The sequence below is a fragment of the Prionailurus viverrinus genome, chromosome C2, assembly GCF_022837055.1.
Source record: "Prionailurus viverrinus isolate Anna chromosome C2, UM_Priviv_1.0, whole genome shotgun sequence".
In the NCBI taxonomy this organism is placed as follows: Eukaryota; Metazoa; Chordata; class Mammalia; order Carnivora; family Felidae; genus Prionailurus; species Prionailurus viverrinus.
In genome coordinates, this window is record NC_062569.1 from 21935472 (window position 1) to 21960558 (window position 25087).

Here is a 25087-nt window from a genome sequence, read left to right on the forward strand (position 1 = left end):
CTCTATGTAAGGAGTTTTACATCTGTCATGTTGGTCATGTCTGACAAACAACTAAGAACTAGGGCTAGGAACATGAGTAGAAACCAGAAAACAAAGATGGGTTGAAGACAGACGTCTTTTTTTGGTTACCTGCTAGGAGAAAAGTGCACTAGAATGAAGAACAGGGTATGAAGTGGAATTGATGTGCAAAGACACAGCCGCAAAGCCCGTTCTTGAATGCCAACGAACTACGGGAGCAAGGAGGTGGCTTCACACAAAATGCATTCATTTCATAAACGGCCTCTGCACACTCCCCAATTCTGCTCTTTTTATGGTATTTTCTTTTCTATCTTGGATAAATGTAAAATTACTATGCAGTCAAATCTATCAACCTTTCCCCTTACCGTTTCTCTTTTAGTTCCTGTGCATAAAAGACTTCGCCCCATAATCAGGTAACAAATCACTGAATTCCTACAAGTATAAGCCTTCAGAAGTTGCAACGTTAAAAGAAGAGATGGATACATACGAAGATAAACCCTAAGTAAGATAATGAATAACAAAAATTCAAATGACCGGATCAAACATATGCTAGAGAAGTTCAAAGGAGAAACTGAACAGGCCCAAGTAATCCGATTTGTATGTGCGTTGGGGAGAGTGAGGTGGGTAATGGAGAAAGACACCAAGATAGAGGCTTAAAGCATCAGTAATGACTTTTAGAGAAGAGTTTAGGAAACCAAAGAGGTAAGTATGGGAAGGATGCAAGAGGCCGGAAGGTAAAAGGCTTTGAAGGTGAAAGTAAGATACGTCATCATATTTTATAAGTTTTGTATTTTACACCAATTTAACAAGTGTTGACTCTTTTCGGAATGGTGCTTAGAGAGGAGACAGATCAAGGATACGATCAAAGAAGAAATCTATACAAACCACTGTAAACTAAGGCTACGATACGTGCGAGAGCCATGCACCTGGCACCCACTGGTACGCAACTCACCCAACGAAGACCAACCTGTATGGAAGGAATTTGAGTCACATGCTTACCTCCTTCTGCTTCTTAATGATGACAGAAAATTCTGTGTATGGGATCCGTGGATTTAGCTCACATCCCATTAAAGTGGCCCCTTCATAATCCTTGATGTAGCCAACATATTTGGTTTTAGGTATTTTAATTTCTTTGGAGAAACCCTGCAATGAGATTAAATTCATTCATATGGGTGTTGTGCATCAGGTACTTACTGAGGGCAAACCACGTGGTAGGCCTCAAGATACGCTTCTTTCAAGTTCTCATCACATTATTCGGGGAAGGATTAGCGAGAAACCCCTCCACGAAGTTCAAAAACATCACAAATCAAACTGTGCAAGCAGGAAGCAAGATGACATAAACCCATAATCCTCGTAAAACACGAATTATACAAAACAGTTTTCACAGAAATTAAAATAAGCTTTAAATGCATAATTTCTCCCAACATGGGGAGGGAACCGCAGGATTCTCAACAAATCAAACACCGATCTAAATTCTGAAAGAAAATCTTATCCAAAAGTATATTAATTAGGGGCACCTGGCTGGCTCAGTCAGTACAGCATGTGACTCTACATCTTGGGGTAGTGGGTTCAAACTGCACGTTGGGTATAGAGATTACTTAAAAATAAAATCTTTAAATATATATACAAATTCGTTTAAGTTTACTTAGAGAGAGCATGCTCAAGTATGCATGAGTGGAGGAGGGGCAAAGGGAGAGGGAGGGAGGGAGGGAGGGAGAGAGAGAGAGGGAGAGAGAGAGAGAGAGAGAGAGAGAGAGAGAGAATCCCAAGCAGGCTCCTTGTTGTCGGTGCGGAGCCCAATGCAGGGCTCAAACTCACAAACCATGAGATCATGACCTGAGCCAGACACTTAACTGACTGAGCCACCCAGGCACCCCTATATATATAAGAATTAGAACTTTGATGTTGAGGAAATGAAACCCCTACTGTATAGGCAAAAACTTCTAGACCATCATAATGTGTAGCTGTTTCAGTGACATTTATTTAAAATTTATTCTTTTACATACTTTAACCTGCAGTAACCTAGTATTTCAGGATATATATTCTAAATATATATTATAAACATAACTCTCCTTACAGTGCCTATTTCACTTCTTTGCAGTAAATTACTTGAAATTCAGAACTATCACCAGCAGTTTCCTGCTTCCCTTTCAGCAAAAACTTATTTTCCAAGCAATCATTGCCATAATCCTCAAAGAGGACTACAGACAAGTCATTTAAAAAACATGACTGATATTTCAAGCTTTGCAATGTATTTACAGCCTAAGGATGATGTTTAAGCCCTCAGTACAACAATCCCACCAAGTTCTCCCAAGTGAGTTGTATTTAAAAAGTCACAAACAGGGGCGCCTGGGTGGCGCAGTCGGTTGAGCGTCCGACTTCAGCCAGGTCACGATCTCGCGGTCCGGGAGTTCGAGCCCCGCGTCGGGCTCTGGGCTGATGGCTCAGAGCCTGGAGCCTGTTTCTGATTCTGTGTCTCCCTCTCTCTCTGCCCCTCCCCCGTTCATGCTCTGTCTCTCTCTGTCCCAAAAATAAATAAAAAACGTTGAAAAAAAATTTTTTAAATAAAAAAATAAAAAGTCACAAACAGATCCTAAAGAATGAGAAGAAAATAAATAGGAGATGAACTATCTGACATCAGAGAAAAATAAGCTCTCTAGTCACACAAGACTTACATAAAAAAAGAAGTTAGTAGATTTTATGTATTCATGAAATACAGTTCTGTACATGAAAAAGCCATAAACAATGTTGAGACAGCTGATGAAAGGTAGAAAAATCACAAAATAAAAGGTTAATATCCTTAGATACAAGACTTTTCATAAGTCACTGTGAAAATAAAGATTTTAGTAGAAAAAGAGGCAAAAAGACAATGAATTGGCAATTCAAAAACAGAAGAAGAAATACAAAGGATCAACGAACAAGAAAAAAACATGTCAAACTTCACAAAGATCAAATAAATGCAAACACACACAATTTATCTAGGAAAGGAGTAAAAATATATTCCTGAACCCCTTACATACTGCTGACAAGAACAGTTGTTACAGTCCCTGTCAATGCATAACAAAAACCTTGAATATGTCTGGAAACAACTCTACTTCTAGACCCTTATTCTAAGCAAACTTAACATAGATGAGGGCAACACGCATACACACACACACACACACACACACACACACACACACACACTTATAAATGTACACCTGTGTGCAAGAAATACTTAAATGTCCTAAAAACGTGGTAATGGTTTAATGATTTTCTACTTACACCATAAAATTTCAGAGAGCCATCAAAAATTACATAACAAATGATCAGAATATAGTAAGTGAAAAAGGCAAGTAATTAAATCACATATACTACGAGCCAAGTTTTTATTTATATATATACACACACATGAACACACACACACAGAGAACAATTACTAGAAAGGTATATATCAAAACATTAACAGTCAATCTCTTTGGGACGGTAAAATTACAAGTGGGTTTTCTTCATTCTGCTTTACTAGGTCTTCCAAGATTTCTACAATAACTATGTTATCACTTTTGTAGTTAGGAAAGTGTTTAGGAATTATAAAGCACTATTAAAAAAAAAATATATGCAGCCAAAGAATAATCCTTAAAAAGTTGAGCTGACAGGGTTGAACTATTGAACTATTCTTATTTGTTTGCAGTCATGACTACACAGGTATATACAATTGTCAAAGCTTATCAAAATGTTGGTTTAAGATCTGAGCATCTTATAAGTCAAGTATGCATCATTTTTCTAAATTTAGATATAATTCTTTAAATACTACCTTTAACCCCCCCCCAAATAAATAAAAAATAAAATAATAAACAAACAAATAGTATCTTTAACCCGAAAAAAAAAAAGCTGAGGTGAAAACTTCTGGTAAGAAAGGACCAAGGTGGCAGTCACATTCCTAGCCTTATGTGCGCTGCTGAAGAACGATTGTCTGAAGCCCTTCATAGACTTCAGAATTTTCTTTCTGCTGTCATAAATGGCAGCTTCCCAGAGGCTGAAACTATTTGTTTGATAGATGGAGAACTCTATTTACCCAGTCCTTAGGCTGGAAATTTCTCCTTAGCCCGGGGATACCATATATTAGAATTCCAGGATGCAATAGAATACTTCATTAATAGATGACATTCATCCATTCACCCAACAAATATTTATTTAGTACTTACTATGGGCTGGTTATACCCTCTACTACAGTCTGAAGCTTACTACTGACTTAAGGATTAAAAAATGCATGTCCTTCTTGTAAGTAGAAAATGATAGAGGAAAAACTTATTTGGATGAAGGCTACCTGAGAATATACTAAGAAAAGAAACGACAGAACAAAGTTACACGTGAACAACCTACCTGTTTCTTGAAATAACCAATTGCATATTCATCTGCATATGTGAGAAAGTTCAGGATGTCATGCTTTATATGATATTCTTTCAAGTGATTCATCAGGTGTGTTCCATAGCCCTATGTGAAAGTTAGTACACAAACATATTAGGTTCTGGAGAAAGGACATTCCTACAAATTCACTGGGAAATGTTGGCAAATTTAGGAGTTGGTACTTTGATACATGTTAACAACATAGACTAACATCCGTTCTCACATTTTTCAACTTTGAAGACGACCTACAAAACCCAAAAATTCAAAATCCTTGAACTGAGATATAATCAACATTTAAAAATACAAGCTTCTGGCTCTTTGAAAAAAACACACCAAAGCTACAAGCGGCTAGTTCAAACCTAAAGAGTGATGGCTGAATATTAATAAAGCAGTTTGGGGACTAAATATTCTGATTTCTGCTTATCTTTAAAGTATTTGAGAACCTGAGATGCAAAGAGCAAGGTAAATGAAAACTGCTAGGGGCGCCTGGGTGGTTCAGTTGGTTAAGCATCCAACTTCAGCTCAGGTCACGAGCTCATGGTTTGTGAGTTCGAGCCCTGTGTCGGGCTCTCTGCTGTCAGGTCGGAAGGCCCCTTCAGATTCCGTCTCCCTCTGTCTGCTCCTCTCCTGCTCGTGCCCTCTCTCTCTTTCTCAAAAATAAACATTAAAAAAAAAAGTGCTAATCTTTACTAGAATACTAACCCAAGCGTTTCCTGTATGTATACAAATCAGCAACCCTTCCAAAGAAATGTAATCATATCACACAGACAGGGTTTTCATCTTTGTCTTATCAGGCCTTTCCAAGCGAGGTCTAAGAAACCCAGGATCTCTGAGAGAGTCAGAAGACATAAGAAGTAAACTAAAGACAGTGAACAATGCTGAATAAATTAATGATTGAAATACGAAAAAAAAAAATGCAAGTATCAGGTTTTTCAGTCATATACAAAGCTTAGACAAAATCTATACATTTAAAGTGACTGTTTTAGAACTTCATTAAAAGAGGGGAAAGTAAATCCAAGCATCCAGACACAAATACCCTCACATAAATATTTTAGAATTTGGTGACACACTTTTCTGAAGAACTCAAATGTGCTTACTCATGGAAATGTAGTTGCACAGGGGGAGAAGGATCTTTGGAGTCATTTGATCTAATTCTCTATCCCATGTGACACTAGAAGGCTTCTGCCATCTATCCCGAAAAGGCGAGCTGTTAGAGCCCCGCCAGGATAGGGGGATCACTTGGTCCTTACATAGGCCAGTTCATTTTCAGATATTGTTATGGTTGGGAAGTTCTTCCTAAAGTTCACCCGAGATCTGACCCTTTCTTATTTCTACTTATTGACCTTAGTTCTACTCTTAGAGTAACAAAGGATCATTCTTGCTCGTAATAACTCTTCAAGCCCTTCAAGACTATACTCTCTCATGCCCATCCCTACCTCCCAAACCCCATGTGAAATACCATTGAGGTTTTAGTCCTTCCTTAAAAGGCATGCCTGGAAGACCCCTTATTAATCTAATCATTGTCTTTAGGGCTTTCTCCTGTATATCCATGCTCTTCTAAAGCAGAGATCCCCGGACCAAGCATAATAATTAGGGGATGGTCTGCCCAGTGAATAGGATAATAGTATTACCACCTGATTTTTCCAGAAATTATTCTTCCATTGATGTTACCCAAAGGACATCTTAGCTTTCCACAAACATATCCCAATACTGAAATATTGTGATTTCAATAAAACTTCGATAAAAAGAGGAATGAAATGTCTCTTTCCTTGAGAAGATGGTAAAATGGGGAAGATAAACCCATAAATACAAAATAACGCTATAGAGCTGTGCTGTTCAATATGGTAGCTCATAGCCACATGTGGCTTTTGAGCAACTGAAATGTGACTAGCTGAAACTGAGATGTACTAGAGTGTGTAAAATACACATCAGGGAAATAAAGCTCAATAACAGCTTACCCTTATTACATGTTGAAATGACAGTATTTTGGACATGTTAGGTTAAATAAAAAATACAAAATGAATTGCACCTGTTTCTTTTTACTCTTTTAAATATGGCTACGCAAAAATTTAAAATTATGTATGTGGTGGGGCACCTGGGTGGTTCAGTCAGTTGAGTGTCTGACTTCAGCTCAGGTCATAATCTCATGGTTCATGGGTTCGAGCCCCACATCAGGCTCTGTGCTGACAGCTCGGAGCCTGGAGCTTGCTTCTGATTCTGTCTCTCTCTCTCTCTCTCTCTCTGCCCCTCCACTGCTCACGCTGTCTCTGTCTCTCAAAAATAAATAAATGTAAAAAAAAAATGTTTTTAATTATGCATGTGGCTTGCATTTGAGGCTCAAAGTATATTTCTATTGTGTAGCATTGGTATAGAATCATGTATTTGTACCTATAATAAAGAAAAAGGCTGTATGGTATTTAAAAGGGGGAAGGAGGAAGGTACTTTTCCTTATGTTTCAGCTAGGCCTTAAAAGAGTTTGGCAAATGGAAAGCAAGGTAAGAGGATGGATTGGAAATGTAAATGTAAAGAAAAACAAACTTATATAAAAGTATTATAAAGAAATATTGGAAAGTGGGTTTATAACATAGGGGTACAAAAAGGCTTCCTAAAAAAAATGTAAAATGCAAAAGTACAAAGGAAAGAAGAGATTAAGTAGATTACTTCAAATTTTAAAACTCCTTAAAGATATTATAAGCAATTGAAGATACCATAAACAAAACACAAATGACAACTGACAGCACAGTTGTAAGATATATTACAAAGATTTAACATCTTCTATGGGATCAGTACAAAAAAAAGAAAGACAGGGGTGGCCTGGGTGGCTCAGTCGGTTAAGCATCCAACTCTTGGTTTTGGCTCAGGTCATGATCTGGTGGTTTGTGAGCTCGACGCCCACATCAGGCTCTGCACTGACAATGTGGAGCCTGCTTGGGATCCTCTCTACCTCCCTCTCTCTCTGACCTTCCCCTGCTCTCATTCTGTCTCAAAATAAATAAACTTTAAAAAGAAAAAGAAAAATGGTCAAAGCACAGGAACAAGTCATAGGTATCACCAAAAAAAATAAATTCCGACGTTCAACTTCAATAGTAATTAGAGCACTCCATCGGGAAATGCAACATACTGTCACTCAACAGTATGTCACCATCTCTAAGGTTGATGGTATCCAGTGTCAGTAAAGACAGGGGAAATGGTACTCTGCAAAACCATTTACACTGGTAAAAATGTAAATTGGTAAGCCCATTGAGAAGGGCAATCTAGAAATTTTTTTTTTTTTTTTTTTTACTTAAGACAGGCCATATTCAATTCTGTGTAATTCCACTTCTCAGCGTTCAGAAAAACATTTCCAAAAAGAGCATTGTTTGTGAAAGAAAACATCTGTAAATAAACATAACTGTCTTCTTTTTTAAAATTTTTTAATGTTTGTTTATTTTGAGAGAGTGGGGGAGGGACAGAGAGAGAAACACAGAATCTGAAGCAGGCTCCAAGCTTTGAGCTGTCAGCACAGAGCCCGACGTGGGGCTCAAACTCACAAACTGTAAGATCATGACCTGAGCCGAAGTCGGATGCTTAACAGACTGAGCCACTCAGGTGCGCCAAACATAAATGTCTTCAATAGAGAATATTATATAAATTATGTTGCTTCCACATTATTAAATACTATAGAAAGAAAATAGCTTTATATCAGCACTAATAGAAATTTCTTCAATGATGAAAATGTTCTTTATCTATGCTATCCAATATAGTAGCCGTCAGTCACATGTGGCTATTGAGTACTTGTGTGACTGAGGAACTGAATTTTAAATTTTAGTTAATTTTAATTGATCTAACTATAAGTTTAAATAAGCATATATATGCACTAAAGTTGAAAGAGCTCTAAGACATTATGAAAAGTGTTTATGTCAACAGCAACAAAACACATAGCCACTCTTATAAACAGGTACATTTTCCTGCACGTAAATCAGTAAAGAAGCATCTGGAAGGTTGTACACGAAGTTGAGAATAGCGGGATGGCAGGGAGAAGGGGGAGTGGGATTTTTGCTTTACCTAAAAGTGTATTTATGTATGATCTATGTAATTAAAAATTATGTTTAAAGAAAAATTAAAACTAGAAAAAAGAAAAGGTTGGCTAGTTGGAGGGAACTGCATGGGCACAGAAATAGCAATATTTAGGAAATCATAAGAAATGCATCTTCTGACAAAACTCACTTTAACATAGATAAAGTTGATGGAAGAAAGCGAGGCTTTTGTTACAAGGGGTTAATAGGCCATAAACTTTCTAAGCTTTGCCCACAATCCAATAATTTTTCTCAAGAAGAACAGTAATGGTTCTTTTGTAAATAGCTTCTCAAAACCCACATAAGATATTGTTCATCACTGGCCACTTATTTGTCACCTTGCCAAATAAATTTTCCAGATTCCAATTGCTTAAGAGTAAGGGTTTTATCTTTTAACTTAAATCCTGTCTAGTACTGTGACTGGCAGTAGAGGTAAAACATTTCCTTGATTAGCTTAAATGTTTCCTTGGCAGGCAATTAGCAATATTAAACCACTATATACAAATGTTTAGATTTTCACCCTTTATTGGTCCACCTTTATTGTTAACTATCACCAAAGGTTTTATTTACTTATTTTTTTTTTATTTGAGTTTCTGATACCTTATTTTTTCTTTCTTTTTTTATTTTTTAATGTTTATTATTGAGAGACAAGAAGACACAGAGCTCATGAGCAGGGGAGGCGCAGAGAGAGAGAGGGAGAGACAGAATCCGAAGCAGGCTCCAGGCTCTGAGCTGTCAGCACAAGCCTGATGTGGGGCTCAAACTCACAAACGTGAGATCATGACCTGAGCCAAAGTCGGACGCCCAGCCAACTGAGCCACCCAGTTGCACCAAAGGTTTTCTTTTCTAAATCCATCTAGCAACCTCAGTGTTTATTTAAATATTAAGATATATAAATATTAGCTCCATAACTTTAAGTGTGCATGATAACAAATCCAAATAGTTTTGAGATGACAAGATAATTCTAAAACCAGGTGACGAGCTTCAAGTAAAATCTCAAATGTTATCTTGCGTGTGCTCTGAGTGAGATAAAGTCACATACAAATCTTATTTCCTCATTCTCAGGAATTTATATGCAAGCTGGATTCTCTAAAACGAGAGGAGGCAAATTTGAAAGTATCATTTAGCCAAGATTTTTAACATATTAAATAGAAATCTAAAACCTCCACTTATGAACTTGAGGTTTTTTCCACATAGGTGCCACCAACACTTGCTTTTATCAAACTTCCCCATTTATCAAGACTAATCTTCATTTTCTAGAACTACAGTTTCAAGTCATTTACAAAAAGTGGCTTTTCTAGTTCCTCCTACTGGGTTTGTAATATTTGGCCACCTGCCTGCAAATCTTTAGAAAATTACATGGTTTGGGAAAAAAATAAACTGCCCTTCTGGGAAGTAATAAGACAGAGTATCCGATTCATATTAAATACCTTTAGTTTTCCTCTGGTGGCCCTAAAAGCGTCCACGTCACCCTCAATCAACCTCTCCAAACAAGGTGCTTGGTGTAAGTTTTCTCTGCAAACAAAAACTTTGCAATCTTTTTCTGAAATCATAAACTAAGGACGTTTGCCAGTTCCCTCTCCCTATGAAAAGCCAAACAAATTTTGCTTTTAAGTACGTTTCTAAACTCTGCATACTTGAAATTGTTTCCCACTTTGGCGAGCAGAAACTAAAAAATGATACGCACAGCAACAGCACCATCTAAAGACACGCTGTCAGAATTCCTTGGAAAAAGTGCGAGACGTCAGTTTTGAGCCAATTTGGGCTCTCACCTTCCCCAGTCAGAATGACAGATGTATGACTGATGAATTTTGTTTATCCTTTGCTGCTCAGTACTATGAGTCAAAGACAAAAAGCCCCATTTGTGCTTCGTGAGAAGAAATCAGCAGCTATCATGGGCTCTGTGACCAGAGTAAAGCCGTTGATGAAAACCAAAGTACCCACAGCACTGGCTGTAGCCCTCAATCAGAGAATGATTCCTACCAGTGAATTACTGCTGTTTTTTGTACATGGCATTGCTTCTTTGCAGCTAGAGCAAGCAACAGTGTCCCTAGACCTGCACTGCCCGATATGGGAGCACTGGCCACATGTGCCCAGGGAGCACCTGAAATGTAGCTAGTCCAAATGGGGACGTGTTCTAAGTGTAAAACACATCCTAGGTTCCAGAGAGTTAGTACAAAACAAAGAATATAAAATGTCTCATTAGTGATTCTCTGTGACATTGAGTACAGTGACACCTCTTTGGGTAGTGGGTAAAATACGTTGTTAAAATTAAATTTGCCGTTCAGGCTCTGCTCTGTGAGCTTGGAATTCTCTCTCTCCTCTCTCTCTCTGCTCCTCCCATGCTTGTGTGATCTCTATCTCTATCTCTCTCAGAATAAATAAACATTTAAAAATAATGAAATAGAAAAGAAAAGAAAAGAAAAGAGAAAAGAAAAAAGAGAAAAGGAAAGAGAAAAGGAAAGGAAAGGAAAGGAAAGGAAAGGAAAGAAAAGAAAAGAAAAGAAAAGAAAAGAAAAGAAAAGAAAAGAAAAGAAAAGAAAAGAAATTTTGCCAGGGTGCCTGGATGACTCTGTCCGTTGAACATCCACCTCTTTTTTTTTTAACTTTTTTTTTAATGTTTATTTATTTTTGAGACAGAGAGAGACAGAGCATGAACAGGGGAGGGTCAGAGAGAGAGGGAGACAGAATCCGAAACAGGCTCCAGGTTCTGAGCTGGCAGCACAGAGCCCAACGCGGGGCTTGAACCCCAGACCGTGAGATCATGGCCTGAGCCGAAGTCGGATGCTTAACCAACTGAGCCACCCAGGCGCCCGAACATCCACGTCTTGATTTCGGCTCAGGTCATGATCTCACAGTTTGTGAGAGGGAGTCCTGTGTTGGGCTCTCTGCTGACAGCGGGGAGCCTGCTTGGGATTCTCTCTCCCTCTCTCTCTGTTCCTCTCCCACGGGCACTCGTGCTCTCTCTCTCTAAATAAAAACTTAAAAAAACGAAAATTTAATTAAGAAAAGAAAATTAATTTTGCCTGTTTCCTTTTCTTTCAATGTAGCTACTCGAAAACTTAAAATTACATGCGTGGCTCACATTTGCACACTGCATCATATTTCACTGGACAACGTTGCCTCAGACATTCCAGTCATTTTTCTCAGCAGCTATCTAATCCTGAGTTAATTGTCTTCCCACTATTTGCCCTAGTTTTGCATGATAGTTTTTAGGGTTCCCAAAATACCAAATGAATAATAAAAACACATTTCCTGGTTCCATATTCCTAAAAGCAGCAGCAGAATAGAACAAGACATACACTAGATCTGAGGTCTTTCTGACAACAGAGTCTACAGTTTATTCCAGTCAGACTGCAACACCAAATGCAGTTTCAAGGTAACAGCCTCGCTCCAGGGGAGGAAAGAACCAATGCCAAGGCCAAGTGGGAAGGTAAATGAGCCACAAACACAGACAGACACACACAGGTAGGCATGCACACGCACATGCGCACGCACACCCCACATTCCAAACCCAGCATGAATACTTCTAAAACACAGACCTAAATTTCTTCAAATTTTTCATGACTTCCCTTCTAGAATTTCTTTAGCCCTTGACTGGTTTTAGAGACAAAGCCATAAGACATCTTCCTTAAGTGTAAGCCACCTAAATCATGTAGCCCACGCCACATCCTTTCGGGTGGTTCAGCATTACCAACTGTGTGTGTGTGTGTGCCTGTGCGTGTGGAAATTAACAATGAACAGTGAGATTTCTTTTCAAACCTCCCTTCACTTGCCATAGACCGTACTTCAGTTGCATTTGGGGCTGTGTGGGGTCCTTGTTCCTTGCCCCAGGTCCAAACCATTGGGAGAAGCTGACCTATTGGGATATGGAACCATCTACTCTTGTCACACACATACACAGACACCTGCAGCCAGAAAACTCTTCTCGGAAAGTCCTGAACTCCACTTTAGACATTCTGCAGACATGATACAGAGACAGACCTTGCCAAGCTCCACAACTTTAGGGAGAAGCACTGCATTCGGTTTTTCTTCTAACACCTTGGGTTACCCTTACCTTGACTTGCTCATTTGAGGTTACAGCACAGAAAACAATCTCTGTGAATCCTTGGGATGGGAACATACGGAAACAGATACCACCGATGACACGGCCATCTTTAATTAGGGCAAGGGTTTTGTGTTTCCTGAAAGAGTAAGATTATGGCAAAGTTTTACCTATTTTGGTTATATAAAAATACTTTTTGGGGTGTGCCTTATGAACCAACCAGGACAGGAGGGGAGTGGTTTTCTGGAGTGTCTATGGCTGCTTCCTTTATCTAACCACTATCTTGGCAGAACATTCTTTTATTTTTATTTTCATTTTTATTTAATACAGAATGTTTCAAGAATCTGCACGTCATCCTAGCTCAGGGGCCATGCTAATCTTCTCTGTATCGTTCCAATTTTAGTGTATGAGCTGCTGAAGCCAGCACAGAACATTCTCAATGTGGACTCTAGATTAAGCTTGCCTGCACAAGACTTCATTCATCCAAAAAAAATGTCAGCCACCTACGAAGGGCCTGAGGTTTACAAATAAAGGACAAAGTATGTGTGGAGGTGCTCACCGGTACTGGAATGGTGCTACACTCAATGCCAAGGGTCCCAAATTGAGGGTTCAGAGGGAAGGCACAGTCGTGGACAAATGTGGCACATGTTTCTGAAGAGTTTACTCTTACTCAAAAATATTACAGAAACATGATGGAAGAGAATACAAATCCACATGTACAGTTCGTCAAAACCTGCACTGTAGCATCTCTTCAGAACTTCCAAAATGTCACAATGAATGGTCACATGCAGGGATCACAGTCCACATAGGCTGTGGGGCTATATGCGTTAAAATACATTCAATTAGAGACCTTTAGGTTTTCTGTTGTTGGGGTTTTACTTAAAGCAACGGATTTTCAAATGTACCTGTCTGATAGCCCAGGAATCTTCCCATAGTTAAGACCCAGCAATAGTGGTACCTGTTAAGATACCAAAATCAAGCATGTTTTTGGCTATGAAAAGTTGGGACCCTTCTTGGTGTTAATACTTCACTACTGTAATGAATGAAGCACAGGATAGTCACCAGCCACTCAAAGTAGAAACCTTCGTTATTATTAACAAAAAAATGTATGAATTGTTGAACAATTAATCTTACTGCTTTTAAGCATGGCACTTAGCTTGATGGAGCTCTGTATTCCCTGGCATGACAAGAGGCAGCAGGATTCAGTGACCCTGGCTGACTTCTAGTATCTGAGTGGTTCCTCCTTCATTTAAAAAGGAAATAAGAAAGAAAGAAGAGCCAGGCAGTCGAGCACCACTTACGGGTCGAAGACAAGCCGTGTGATATACTCTTTGGGCATCCGGGGCAGCTGGTGGGAGAACACATTCTGGAGACCGACTAGCCACATCAGAATCTTCTTGTTGGGTTTCTGGTTCAGGGAATTGCCGACCACGTGAAATTCAATCACACCCCTGCGCTCCTCCAGCCTCGCTGCCTCATCCCTGGCTGAATGTGCTGACAGTAAATTGGTCTGCAATGTGGGAGACAAGAGAAATCAGGCAGAGCTCTTCTCTTAAGACAATGGAGATGGGATCTCTCAGTGTTTCTCTTACTTGTTCTAATAAGATGCTCATTTGTGGATTTTCAGGGCCCCAAACAACATATACCAGTTACGAAAACAAAACAGAAAAGGGAGACAAAACATTTTGAGAGATTACAGTATTATATGTGTACATGCATACTTATTGTAGATTAGGAGTCATCAAACCTTCCTGCAAAGGGCCAGTTCGTAACTAGAAGGTCTCGGTGACAACTAGTCAACACTGTTGCCACACAGACATACACACGTGAATGGGCGTAATAGTGTTCCAATAAAACAGTATTTAAAAGCAGAGGGAGAGCAGACCAGATTTGGCCTGTGTGCTACTCTTTGGTCTCGAGAAATCCCATCTGGCTGAACTTTGTAGAACCCTCAGGATGACAGACCCCCCCAAATTCTCACTGCAGTCCCGACAGTGGCAGTCACGTTTACAGTGTCAGCACCTCTTTTTGGAAGATAGTTTTCTTTCCAGAGGGTCATCTGTTGACCCACTCTCCACCACAGCTGGTGGCACAATCCCGTGCTGGCACTTCATGCTCCCCATCCTATTTAATCCACCCAGGGATGTGCAGGTAAATGTTCAACAAATAGCTCCCGGGGAAGAACAGCCCCAAAAGGTAGCACTTGCTCATCCCGTTGGTCTACAGCTGGCTGCCCAGGTGACCAGGTTCCACTGTGGTCAACTTCAAGCTAACATTGCGTTTAACAACCAGCTCACAAAATTCCTGAAAATTTAACAACTGCCTTGTGCACGCCTATACGAGCCAACTCCAGTTCACTATCAAATCCACCCAACAAATCTGGAAATGTGTGATCACATCCACACGTCACAGCTGAAAAACCGAGCTGAACTAATCTGCGAAGGTACTAACTCCTTGAAAGACAAGTACAGAAAAGGTACTACAGTCTTAGATTCCCAGGACTGGATATATCTAACAAGAAATGAGAAGAATAATCTTACAATGAGATCTTTCTCTTAAAACATTCCTGTTCTCTGAATTATCCTCAATACTATCAAACAAATATCTAAGGAAACATGACAAATTAAAAATTGATGGAGCAGAGCCACGCTAAAAAAATTTTACAAGATATTTTATAAGATAATCTCCAACACATCTCTTCATTTCCTGGAAGCTGTCACAAATGTCTTAAACTGCCCTGCCCGTGGATGCAATGCAATGAGATAACAGCAAATTTTTTACCAAAAATGCTTTACTTGAATCGAATCATGAATAAATAGACAAATCCAAAAGGGGTCATTATGGAAAACTAGGGAGCAGGATTCTTCAAAATGGAACTGCCATTTAAAAAAAAAACAAAAAACGGACTGGGGAACTGTTCTAGATTAAAGGAGACTAAAGAGATGAAGAGAAAGAACTAAACGCAATTCATGACCCGTGGCTGATCCTTGAACAACAGCAACAAATGTTATAAAGGACATAATATGGTTATATGGGGAATTCAGATATGGGCTCTCTATACATTCGGCCAAGGGTCAGACTTTCTTATAAAGGGGCCCGGTAACAAGCAGTTTAGGCTTTGTAGGTCCTACACCAGCTGTCTTAATTATTCAAATCTGCTCTTGTAGTGCAAGGCAGACATAGACAACATGTTTAAATTATACTTTATTTACAAAAACAGCCAGTGGGCTAGATTTGGCCTGTAGGCTGTAGTTTGCCAATCCATATATTAAAAAATGTTGTGACCTGGCTAAATTTTCTGAGTGGTAGTTACACTGTGGTAATGTAAAGGAATAGTCTTCATCTTAAGAAATACAGGTAAAAATAGGGGTGAAATGTTGTGACATCTATATTTAATCCTGAAATGGTTCCAAATGGTTCACAGGAGAGAGAGACAGAGGAAATGCAAATGTGGCATGTCAACAATTGGTGAATCTAAATAAAGAAACTAGAGGGGGCGGGGCGGGGGGGGGGGTGCACCTGAGTGGCTCACTTGGTTAATTCTTGATTTTGGCTCAAGTCATGATCTCACAGTTCGTGAGTTTGAGCCCTGCATTGGACTCTGCTCTGACAGTACGGAGCATGCTTGGGATTCTCGCTCTGCCTCTCCCCTCTCATGTTCTCTTTCTCTGTCTCTCAAAAAAATAAATTTAATAAAAAAAAAATTAAATTGTAAAAAACTATGAATCTCCATCATGAAATTTTTATAACATTTGTCAGGATTTAAATTTTTCAAGTTAAAGAGCTGAGGGAGGTGGGAACACCTTCAGCTGTGTGAGATTATTAGCATATTTCTCTGTGGTGTGATATCCACCCAGGGGAACCACCTCTCCACCAGCTTTTCTTGCCCTCCACACCTTGACCACCTGGTTGAATGTAAACCAGGGTAGCATAACATGCTATCTCTCAGTGATACCACCCCCCACTTCCAACAGTTGGAGACAGAAAAGGGCTACCAGCTGGCTGCTCTGGTTTACCCTGCTGACCTCTGGTCCAAGCATTGCTGCAGGGTCCGTGATGGTAGACATGACCTCGTCAATTAATTCCATTGGAATATCCCCCATAACCCGGGGTTTCTTGGCCTCCTCCAAGGCATGAGAGTCATTCATTTTCCTCTTTTCTCCTGTGATGATCAAAACAAAAGGGCAAACAATGGGTGATCTTAAATACAAAGCAGATAATACGTGACAACTAATCCAGCTAATTTTTTATTAACATTGATGGGCATGGAAGTCAACTCTCCATTTACCCAGGAAGGGGTGGCTGTGGAAGATGGGAAAGAGAAGGGAGGAGGTCCCAATAATCACCAACCACAGATACATTCAGAATATTTTCTACTTTCTATGATAATTTTTTAACTTGCTATATGAGTTATGTGTTCATTTGCAAATGCAAGGGGTGATTTCAGTTATCACTGGTTATTAATCTCTAAATTTAGTCCCTTTGTGGTCAAAGAACATGGTTCATATGATAACAAAACATCAAAAATTTCTGAAACTTACTTTAGAACCTAAAATATGACCAATTAATTATAAATGTGTATTGTCTTCTTGAAAGTAATGTGTATTGTATGACTTTTAGGAGTAATGATCTCTGTATATCCATTAGAGTAAGCTTACTGATTATGTTTTCAGAGTTTCTGTATTTTTTTGATAGCTTTGTCCATTTGAACTATGAATTACTCAGAGATGTTGCTTCAAGCCTTCAACTATTGGTTGATTGGGTTGTTTCTCTTTCCAGTTCTGGAAATTTTCTTTTATGATGTATGCATGCGTGTATATGTATAGGTACGTGTATATTATGTATGACTATATATATTTGACCTATACTAATGAAATGTTTATTTTGCTAGTGAATTTAATTTTTTCATTATAAAATAACCCTCTTGGGGTACCCAGGTGGCTCAATCAGTTAAGGTTCCGACCCTTGGTTTGGGCTGAGGTCATGATCTCATGGTTTCATGAGTTCAATCCCCACATCAGGCTCCGTGCTGACAGTGTGGAGCCTGCTGGGAATTCTCTCTCTCCCTCCCTCTCTTTCTGCCCCTCCCCCACTTGTGCTGTCTCTGTCTCTCTCAAAATAAATAAACTTTAAATAAATAAATGAATCCCTCTTTATCTCTCACAGTACTTTTTTGCCATAAAATGATACCCCACAAAGTGAATAGGGCCATTCTCGACATGTCACATGCTGGGAAAAGCCAGGCAAAGGCAGAGAGAACTTTTTCCCACTTTCTTCCTTAGATTACATGGTGGCTTGTTTGTCCTTTCTACTATCATGGTTGGTTTTTCCTCTTTTTTTCCCCCTGTCATAAAATGTCATAAATGTATTTTTACAATAAGTTTAAAATTTGTTTAGATGTTCAAATCTAATTATTCCTCACTTGTGAATCCCACTAGGCACATTTCCACACATCTTTAGTTAAAGGAGCAGAACAATGTAACGTATCTTGTCTATATGAGATGCTTCCATAAACATTATACCACTTATTAAATGGCTTTTGTTGAGTTCTTGTTATTATAACTCTTTTTTAGTTGTAAATGAGAGTATTTTCAGTCATTTGACCAACATGCCTCCAAATTCTATGATTCCCCAAAAAGTAATGCTTTGAACTATTTATTTTGTAGCCAAGGTTTATAATAACATGCCCCAAACTCGATAAATTGCTGTTAGTGTCACTGTAAGAAAGTATCTGAGGCTACATCCAAGCTCACTGGCAAAGAGTTTCTGCATTGATGAGTGGCATCTCCCTTGGAAGTGAGAAAGTAAATGGTGGCACACATGTTAAATATGTGGTACTGCATTTAAAATTCTCTTCTTTCCTCTGGCCTGACACTTCTTTAATGTCAAGATTTGGTCATATCTTGACAAGATGTTAAGCCCATGGACAGAAGGACAACCTTCAAAACATTCTGTAACTAGGAAATGCCTTTAGGGTTAAGAGATGGTTTTGCCCACATGGCAGATTACATTAGCAGCCAAATTCTTTACCCTCCTGGTATCCACACTCTTGCCATGTGACTTTGTGGTTCTTCCTACAAAAGAAGTAAGAGTACGTTTCTCCACCCCTTGAATCTGAGTTCGACCATGTAATTGGCTTTAGTTGACAAAATAAGGCAGGGGTGATGGTATACCAGTTCTGAGTCCAGGCTTCTAGAAACTGTATTTCTACTTGTTCTCTGGTACTTCTGCCATTGTCAGAAGGACATATTCTCCTCCAAGAAAAGCAGCCCAGTGATCCCAGGAGGAAGATGAGAAATATTTGGAACAGAGATGCTCCAGTTTAAGTGCTCTAGCCCAGAACAGAGCCCCCAGTCAATAGGTAGGCTCATGAGCAAGCCTAGCAAAGACTGACTGAATGAGGTTGGCTGAGATCAACAACCTACCAGGAAACACAGAATGAGTGAGCTATGATAATAAATGATTATGGCTTTAAGACTCTGCATTTTGGGTTGCTTTGTTGTTTAAGACTCTGCATTTGGGTTGCATTTTGTAACTAACCAATTCAGCTCAAAGTGATTTCCAGCCATAAAAATCCTGGACATACACAATCTGTAGCTGGTCTAAATCTACCTTTTGCACTCCTGAGATAACAGGACTTCTGTGGCAATCATTGCCCTCTCTTATGCCCCCTTACAAGCTTACCTGGGTTTGACTCAAGCCCAGAAGAGCCTTTGCAGGAAGGACTGGTGCTCCCTCCATTAGGTTGCTCAAGGGAAGATGAGTTTGAATTATATGAAATGGTCCCAGCTACAGGAGGTGGACTGATAACTAGCCCCAAAAAGAAAAACAGGAATTAGGTGACTCCTTTCTTAAGCAATAAGGAACCACGTGCACATGCAACCATCCCATTCCTGCCCAACACCACAACAAAATCATGTTTAAAATAAAAGCCATGGAGGGACACCTGGCTGGCTTGGTCAATGGAGCATGTGACTCTTGATCTTGGGGTCATAAGTTCGAGCCCCACGTTGGGTGTAGAGATTACTTCAAAATAAAATCTTTTAAAAATGAATTAATTAATTAAAATGAAATAACAGCCATGGGGCCAAAATGAACATGATAATAATAAATGAATCATTAAATAAATAAATAAGTGGAGAGAAGGTAAAGGTCTTCCTTATAGGAGAATACCAATAAATAAAAAGGAAGGAATCATGGACGTTAGGGGGTAAAAAAAACATTTGACAGCCAGCACGTAATAATTGATTCAAGGAAGAATCATCTGTGCAGGCTAAACCTTGGGAGTATAATTTCAATGAAGACAGGCTAGTTTCAAAGTATCTCTCTACAAAAATACTTCTTTATTGCAAAAGGAAAGATGATTAACACTGCAGTGGAGAAACCATGTAAACACTATCATAACCAAGTGATCAAGTTTATACCAACAATTAATGAGGGAGGCCAACATCATGTGCCTCCTGAGGTCAGACAAAAATTGCTATAAACCACAGGATTGTGATTAGAGGCAAAAATGGAAAATAGCCTATAGGTTAGGTAATAATATTGCATCAAGCTTAAATTCCTTACTTTGATAACTGTACTGCTGTTAAGTAAGAGAATGTCCTTGTTCTTGGGAGATATTCACTGCACTCTGTAAAGGGGTATGAGGTTTGCAACTTTCAAATAGTTTAGAAAAAAAAAAAGAAGGGAGGATGATAAACCAAGTATGGCAAAATGTTAACAAGTGGTGAATCTGGGCGAAGGATATAGAATATACCAGATTTCTTTGTCCTATTGTTATAACTTTTCTGTAAGTTTGAGAATATTTACAAATTAAAAAAATTCTTTTCTTTTGTTTTCTTTTTTCTTTTCTTTTATAAAAGCCATTGTCAGAAATAGGATATTGCTTTGCCAGTGTGCTGCTGATTTGTAGCTAGTGTGGTGAGAGCAGATGAAGAATACAGACATTTTCAGTGGCACTGGTCACGTACAGGACAGAGTAGAGCAGTAAAGCCAGATGCCCAGAGAGAACGTTCAACTAAGTTTCAATGCAGCCACAGTTCGGTCCCCAGAGGACGTTCTGAACAGCCAAGAAAGTGATGGAGTAAGTTTACAGAGAGACACCATTCCACAGCACGGAGAATATACCAGAGTGCCAGGCCATATATATATATATATATGTGTGTGTATATATACACACATACATATGGCTTTCCTTCCAGGAAACAGGCCTTCTGAATCTCAAAGTGCACTGGAGTGATTGCACACAAAGGGGAAGCTCTGGTTATTCTGAAGATATTTGAGTATCTTGCAAAACTTCAGAGCCATCATTACGAATGTCATTTATCACAGCTGCATAGATGTGCAGACATGCCAATTAAGTAGATGATTACACTCTTCTTTCCCCCCAGAGAACACACTGCAATTACAGTAAAAAAAAAAAAAAAAAAAAAAGGAGAAGGCAGCCTGTTTCTGACAGCTTTGGGTAACACTAAAGAGGACAATGCAGTTCAACCGGGTTACAACCTCAGCCACACAAATAAATGTGGAACTCCCCGAGAGTCAGACACAACCTCTGCCTTCTCCATCCTGTGCTAAGACATTAAATGCGCTAGAAGCTGAACACACCAGGGAGGCATTCCGGGAGGGCAAGGATTAAGGGGAGTTTTCACAAAGAGGAATCCTCTCTGGAAGACCCTCCAGCAAAGAACTCAGCTGATCCTGCTGAATTGCTTTGGTGTCCTCCTGCCTGAAGGAGGAAACTGCTCTTCACTCACTCCTCCCACAAGCGTCTATCTGCCGGCACATTCACAGCACATGCTAGAAAGCCTGGCTCGAGGTCTGGCTGGCTCTTCATGGGGTGTAGTAGTTGAGGAATTTCACAGACTGGGCATGAAACCCAATTCCATCACTTAGGAGCTCTGGTTGTGGGCAACTTGGTGCTCCTTTCTGAGCTTCTATTTCTCATCTATATAAAGGGGATAATAATACCAACTTCTCCGGGCTTGAGCTAATTCACTATGAAGCAGACTTCACAGGCAAGGACTTAATGGAAGTCTGTTATGATTGTGGCAAACAGCCTCTGACCACCACACTCACTGGAGACAGAAGACTTACAGAAAAAAAGTGGGGTTAGGACAGCACGAGGTAAGTGCTGCGTGACACAGCTGTTCTCAAATACGGCTGCACGTCAGAATCACCTGGGGAGCTTTTAAAATTCTCAATGTCCAGGCTAGACCAATTACATCACTCTTTTGGGAGAAGCCTCAGAAATCAATATTATTTTCAATCACAAGTGAGGCCACCACACAGCCAAGCTAGAAAACCAAAGATAAAATATATTCAAGGTTCTGTGAAAGTTTGGAAGAAAAGAGATGCAGTCCTTGCTGGAAGGCATGGGAGGAGCAAGGAGAGGGTTTGTGGGAGAGATGTTATTTGAAAACCAGATGAGATAAAGACAAAGTGAACAGCACAGGGACAGAGAGAGCAATACAGAGGACATGCCCAGTCACTACAGAGGATATGTCCGTAAATGCTAGAAACTGGGGTCTCTAAAAACAAGAATTCAAACAAAAAGGATTTGATCCAAACCAAAATACCTCATTCCCTAAGTACTCTGCTTTGTAGGGATTTAATTATATTTACATCCAAACTTAGGCGCTAGATAAGAAAAACATTATTAATCACCTTCTCAAATGCATTATGCTGAGTGAAAAAAGTCAGACTCAGAAAATGGTGTACCATATGATTCCATTCATATGACATTCTAGAAAAAGCAAACTCCAGGAACAAAAAACAAATCAGTGGTTGCCAAGGCTGGTGGTGGGGCAATGAACGAACTACAGAGGGTTGCAAGGGAATTTTCCGGGGTGAAGCAACTATTCTGTATTTTAATGGTACTGGTGGTTTTTTAACTGCATGTGTTTGTCAAAATTCACAGAACCGTACAGTAAAGAAGGTGACTTTTACCGTTTGCAAAAAAGATTTTTTTTTGCTAGAGGCAAAAATACTATACACTGAGCTAGATGTACTAAAAACTCTAATATGGAAATTCTGCATTCTGCTTTCCCCACGGCCACATAGGAATGACTGCTTTGGCATCTCTTGCCAAACTTCTCTGAGTCTTCCTAGCGTCAAAGGCAGCAGTTCAGAGCCTCTCTCTGGGATCAGTGGGACTCTAGAAGTCACATGCCTTCTTCCGTCACAAAATACTAGCTGCTGCCACCCAAAGCAACGGCAAGGATGCTCTGGCCCCACTAGGAAGAACTTCACAACCTGAGACTCAAGATGGCTCTCCTCCACTCACCACCCTACCTTTACCCATGACAGTAACTTGCTGCACGAAACTGACATCACAGATTCCGAAACCAGACCAAGGCTTGATTCCTGGGCATATCTGGCCACTACTGACCAAGACTTTAAGTGTCTTTTTAAAAAGCCAGCATTTGACTACAGAGCTGAGCTGTACGGCATTTTACACCTCCTAACGTGCAAGCTAAGCAAACTCAATAGCACAAGGAGGGGTTGTTTTAACTGATTTGCACCTGCTCTCTTCATTAACCGAGATGCACATGTAAGATTTGCCAAGGTGTTACTTTTTGGCCGGCTCTGTTGTTCGATTTTTTGACAAAAAAAAAAACCACAAATAAATGCAGAGTGAGCTGTGACTAACACATTCTGGTTGTTCTCTGATTTATGCAAAAAGAAATTTACCTGTTTGGATTCCTAGCTGGCTGGTTCTAGAAGAGGCTGAGAGAAAATCCTGATCCCAGATAGGAGAGTTTTGACTATAAACTTCTTCTTCTAACATGGATAGAAACCTAGACACAAGAGTGAAAGCAATAATAAGATCAAAATATATTACTAATATATTACTAGAAGGATGAAAACCCTAACCATTTATGGCAAGCACCCCAACATCAGCCTCTCACCTTCAACTCAGAAATACGATCGCGAATTATGACTCAAATGATGATCTGTGGGTGGGCCTGGTATATTCAAATAAAGAAATGCATTTCCACAAATTTATTCTCTTTTGATTCTGCACAGATTGACATAACATAGAATGCACAGAGCATACATCAGTAGGAATGCATTCCACTGAGCATTCCTCAGTGAGCCCCAGAGCAAGATTCCCACCATCTATGTAGCTGTCATTGTTCACCGCAAAACTAGTATTTATCGAACGCTTGCCATGTGCCTGCACTGTTCTATGAACTTCTTATTGAATCCTCATACCAACCCAGTGAGTTACATATTTTATTTTTATTATCACACGCCTACTCTTAACTACATGACAGACATTGTTCTACGTGGTTGATGTATTATTAACTCAGGTGCTCTCCTAACAAACCTATGAAATGGAACCCATTATTATACTCGTTTTACAGAAGAAAAACTTCAAGCAAAGAGATTAAATAACTGGTACAAAGTTCCACAACTAATAAACTGCAGGGCTAGGATTAGAATAAATGATTGAGGGGCACCTTGCTGGCTCAGTCAGAAGAGCATATGACTCTTGATCTAGGGGTTGTGAGTTCAAGCCCCACGTTAGGCACAGAGAACCAGGGTACCTAGGTGGTTCAGTCAGTTAAGCATCTGACTTTGGCTCAGGTCATGCTCTTGTGGTTCATGAGTTCAAGCCCCACGTTGGGCTCTGACAATGTGCTGACAGCTTGGAGCCTGAAGCCCACTTCGGATTCTGTGTCTCCCTCTCTCTCTGCCCCTCCCCTGCTCGCACTCTGTCTCTCTCTTTCTCAAAAATAAGCAAACATTTTTAAAAAAGAACCAGTGACTACTATGTTATACTTCCGGTCATATTATAAACCAAATGGATGAGACCTTGTTAGAAATACGGATAACCAAGCCCTACCTGGGCTTACTGAATTAAAGTCCATGAGAACAGGCCTGGGTAACCACATTTTGATAAGTACCTTAGACTTCTGTACACCAAAATTGAAGAACTATGATTTAACTACACACACAGATCTATACATCTGGTACTGAAGTACCTTCCTACAAGCCTCTTCTTGAGGCACATTAATTCTAGCGGGAGGATACAGAAAAGAGACTAAGAGCCTTGGGCTCTAGAATCCATTTGCCAAGTTCAACACTTAATTTCTGTGACCCCTAGGACACATTCTTAATTTCCTCTTCCTCAGCTTCCTCTTCCATAAAACAGAAATATCAACAGTAATTCCTGTGCAGGGTAGTCGTGAGGGATACGCTGAGGTGCAGGCGCGAAATGGTGCCTGACCCCTAGTAAATGCTCCACTCATTTGTTCACCAAACACTGACCGAGTGTCTACCCAGCGCCAGATACTGTGTCAGATGCTGTTAGGACAGAGTGAACAGAACCACCACCTTGCCCTCCCGAAGTTCACATGGCAATCATGTAACAAAGGTTGAATATGAAGAGTCTGCTCTCCTGTCTCTGAAATTCTGAAATCCACAAGCTCTTTAAAAAAAGATCTTCCAGGGGTGCCGGGGTGGCCCAGTCGGTTAAGCCTCTGACTTCAGCTCAGGTCATGATTTCACAGTTCGTGAGTTGTCGCCCCCCACATCTGTCTCTGTACTGAGCTTCAGATCCTCTCTCTCCCTC

General features: G+C 39.8%; 1 protein-coding gene and 1 non-coding gene across 3 annotated transcripts in view; both read right to left on the reverse strand.

Annotated features, from left to right (window-relative positions):
• Positions 1 to 25087, reverse strand: part of KAT2B (lysine acetyltransferase 2B) — a 102821-nt gene that overhangs the window by 12825 nt on the left and 64909 nt on the right. For both annotated transcript variants that reach the window (XM_047875629.1, XM_047875631.1), the window contains exons 7-13: positions 23200 to 23306; positions 19189 to 19314; positions 16530 to 16666; positions 13806 to 14014; positions 12517 to 12643; positions 4381 to 4491; positions 1018 to 1161 (exon numbers count right to left, since the gene is read on the reverse strand). In XM_047875629.1, the coding sequence (XP_047731585.1) occupies positions 1018 to 1161; positions 4381 to 4491; positions 12517 to 12643; positions 13806 to 14014; positions 16530 to 16666; positions 19189 to 19314; positions 23200 to 23306 (961 nt within the window). The remainder of the gene's footprint in view (positions 1 to 1017; positions 1162 to 4380; positions 4492 to 12516; positions 12644 to 13805; positions 14015 to 16529; positions 16667 to 19188; positions 19315 to 23199; positions 23307 to 25087) is intronic.
• On the reverse strand, positions 12825 to 12931 carry LOC125175810 (U6 spliceosomal RNA). Its single transcript, XR_007155985.1, has one exon. It is a non-coding gene; the product is annotated as a U6 spliceosomal RNA (small nuclear RNA).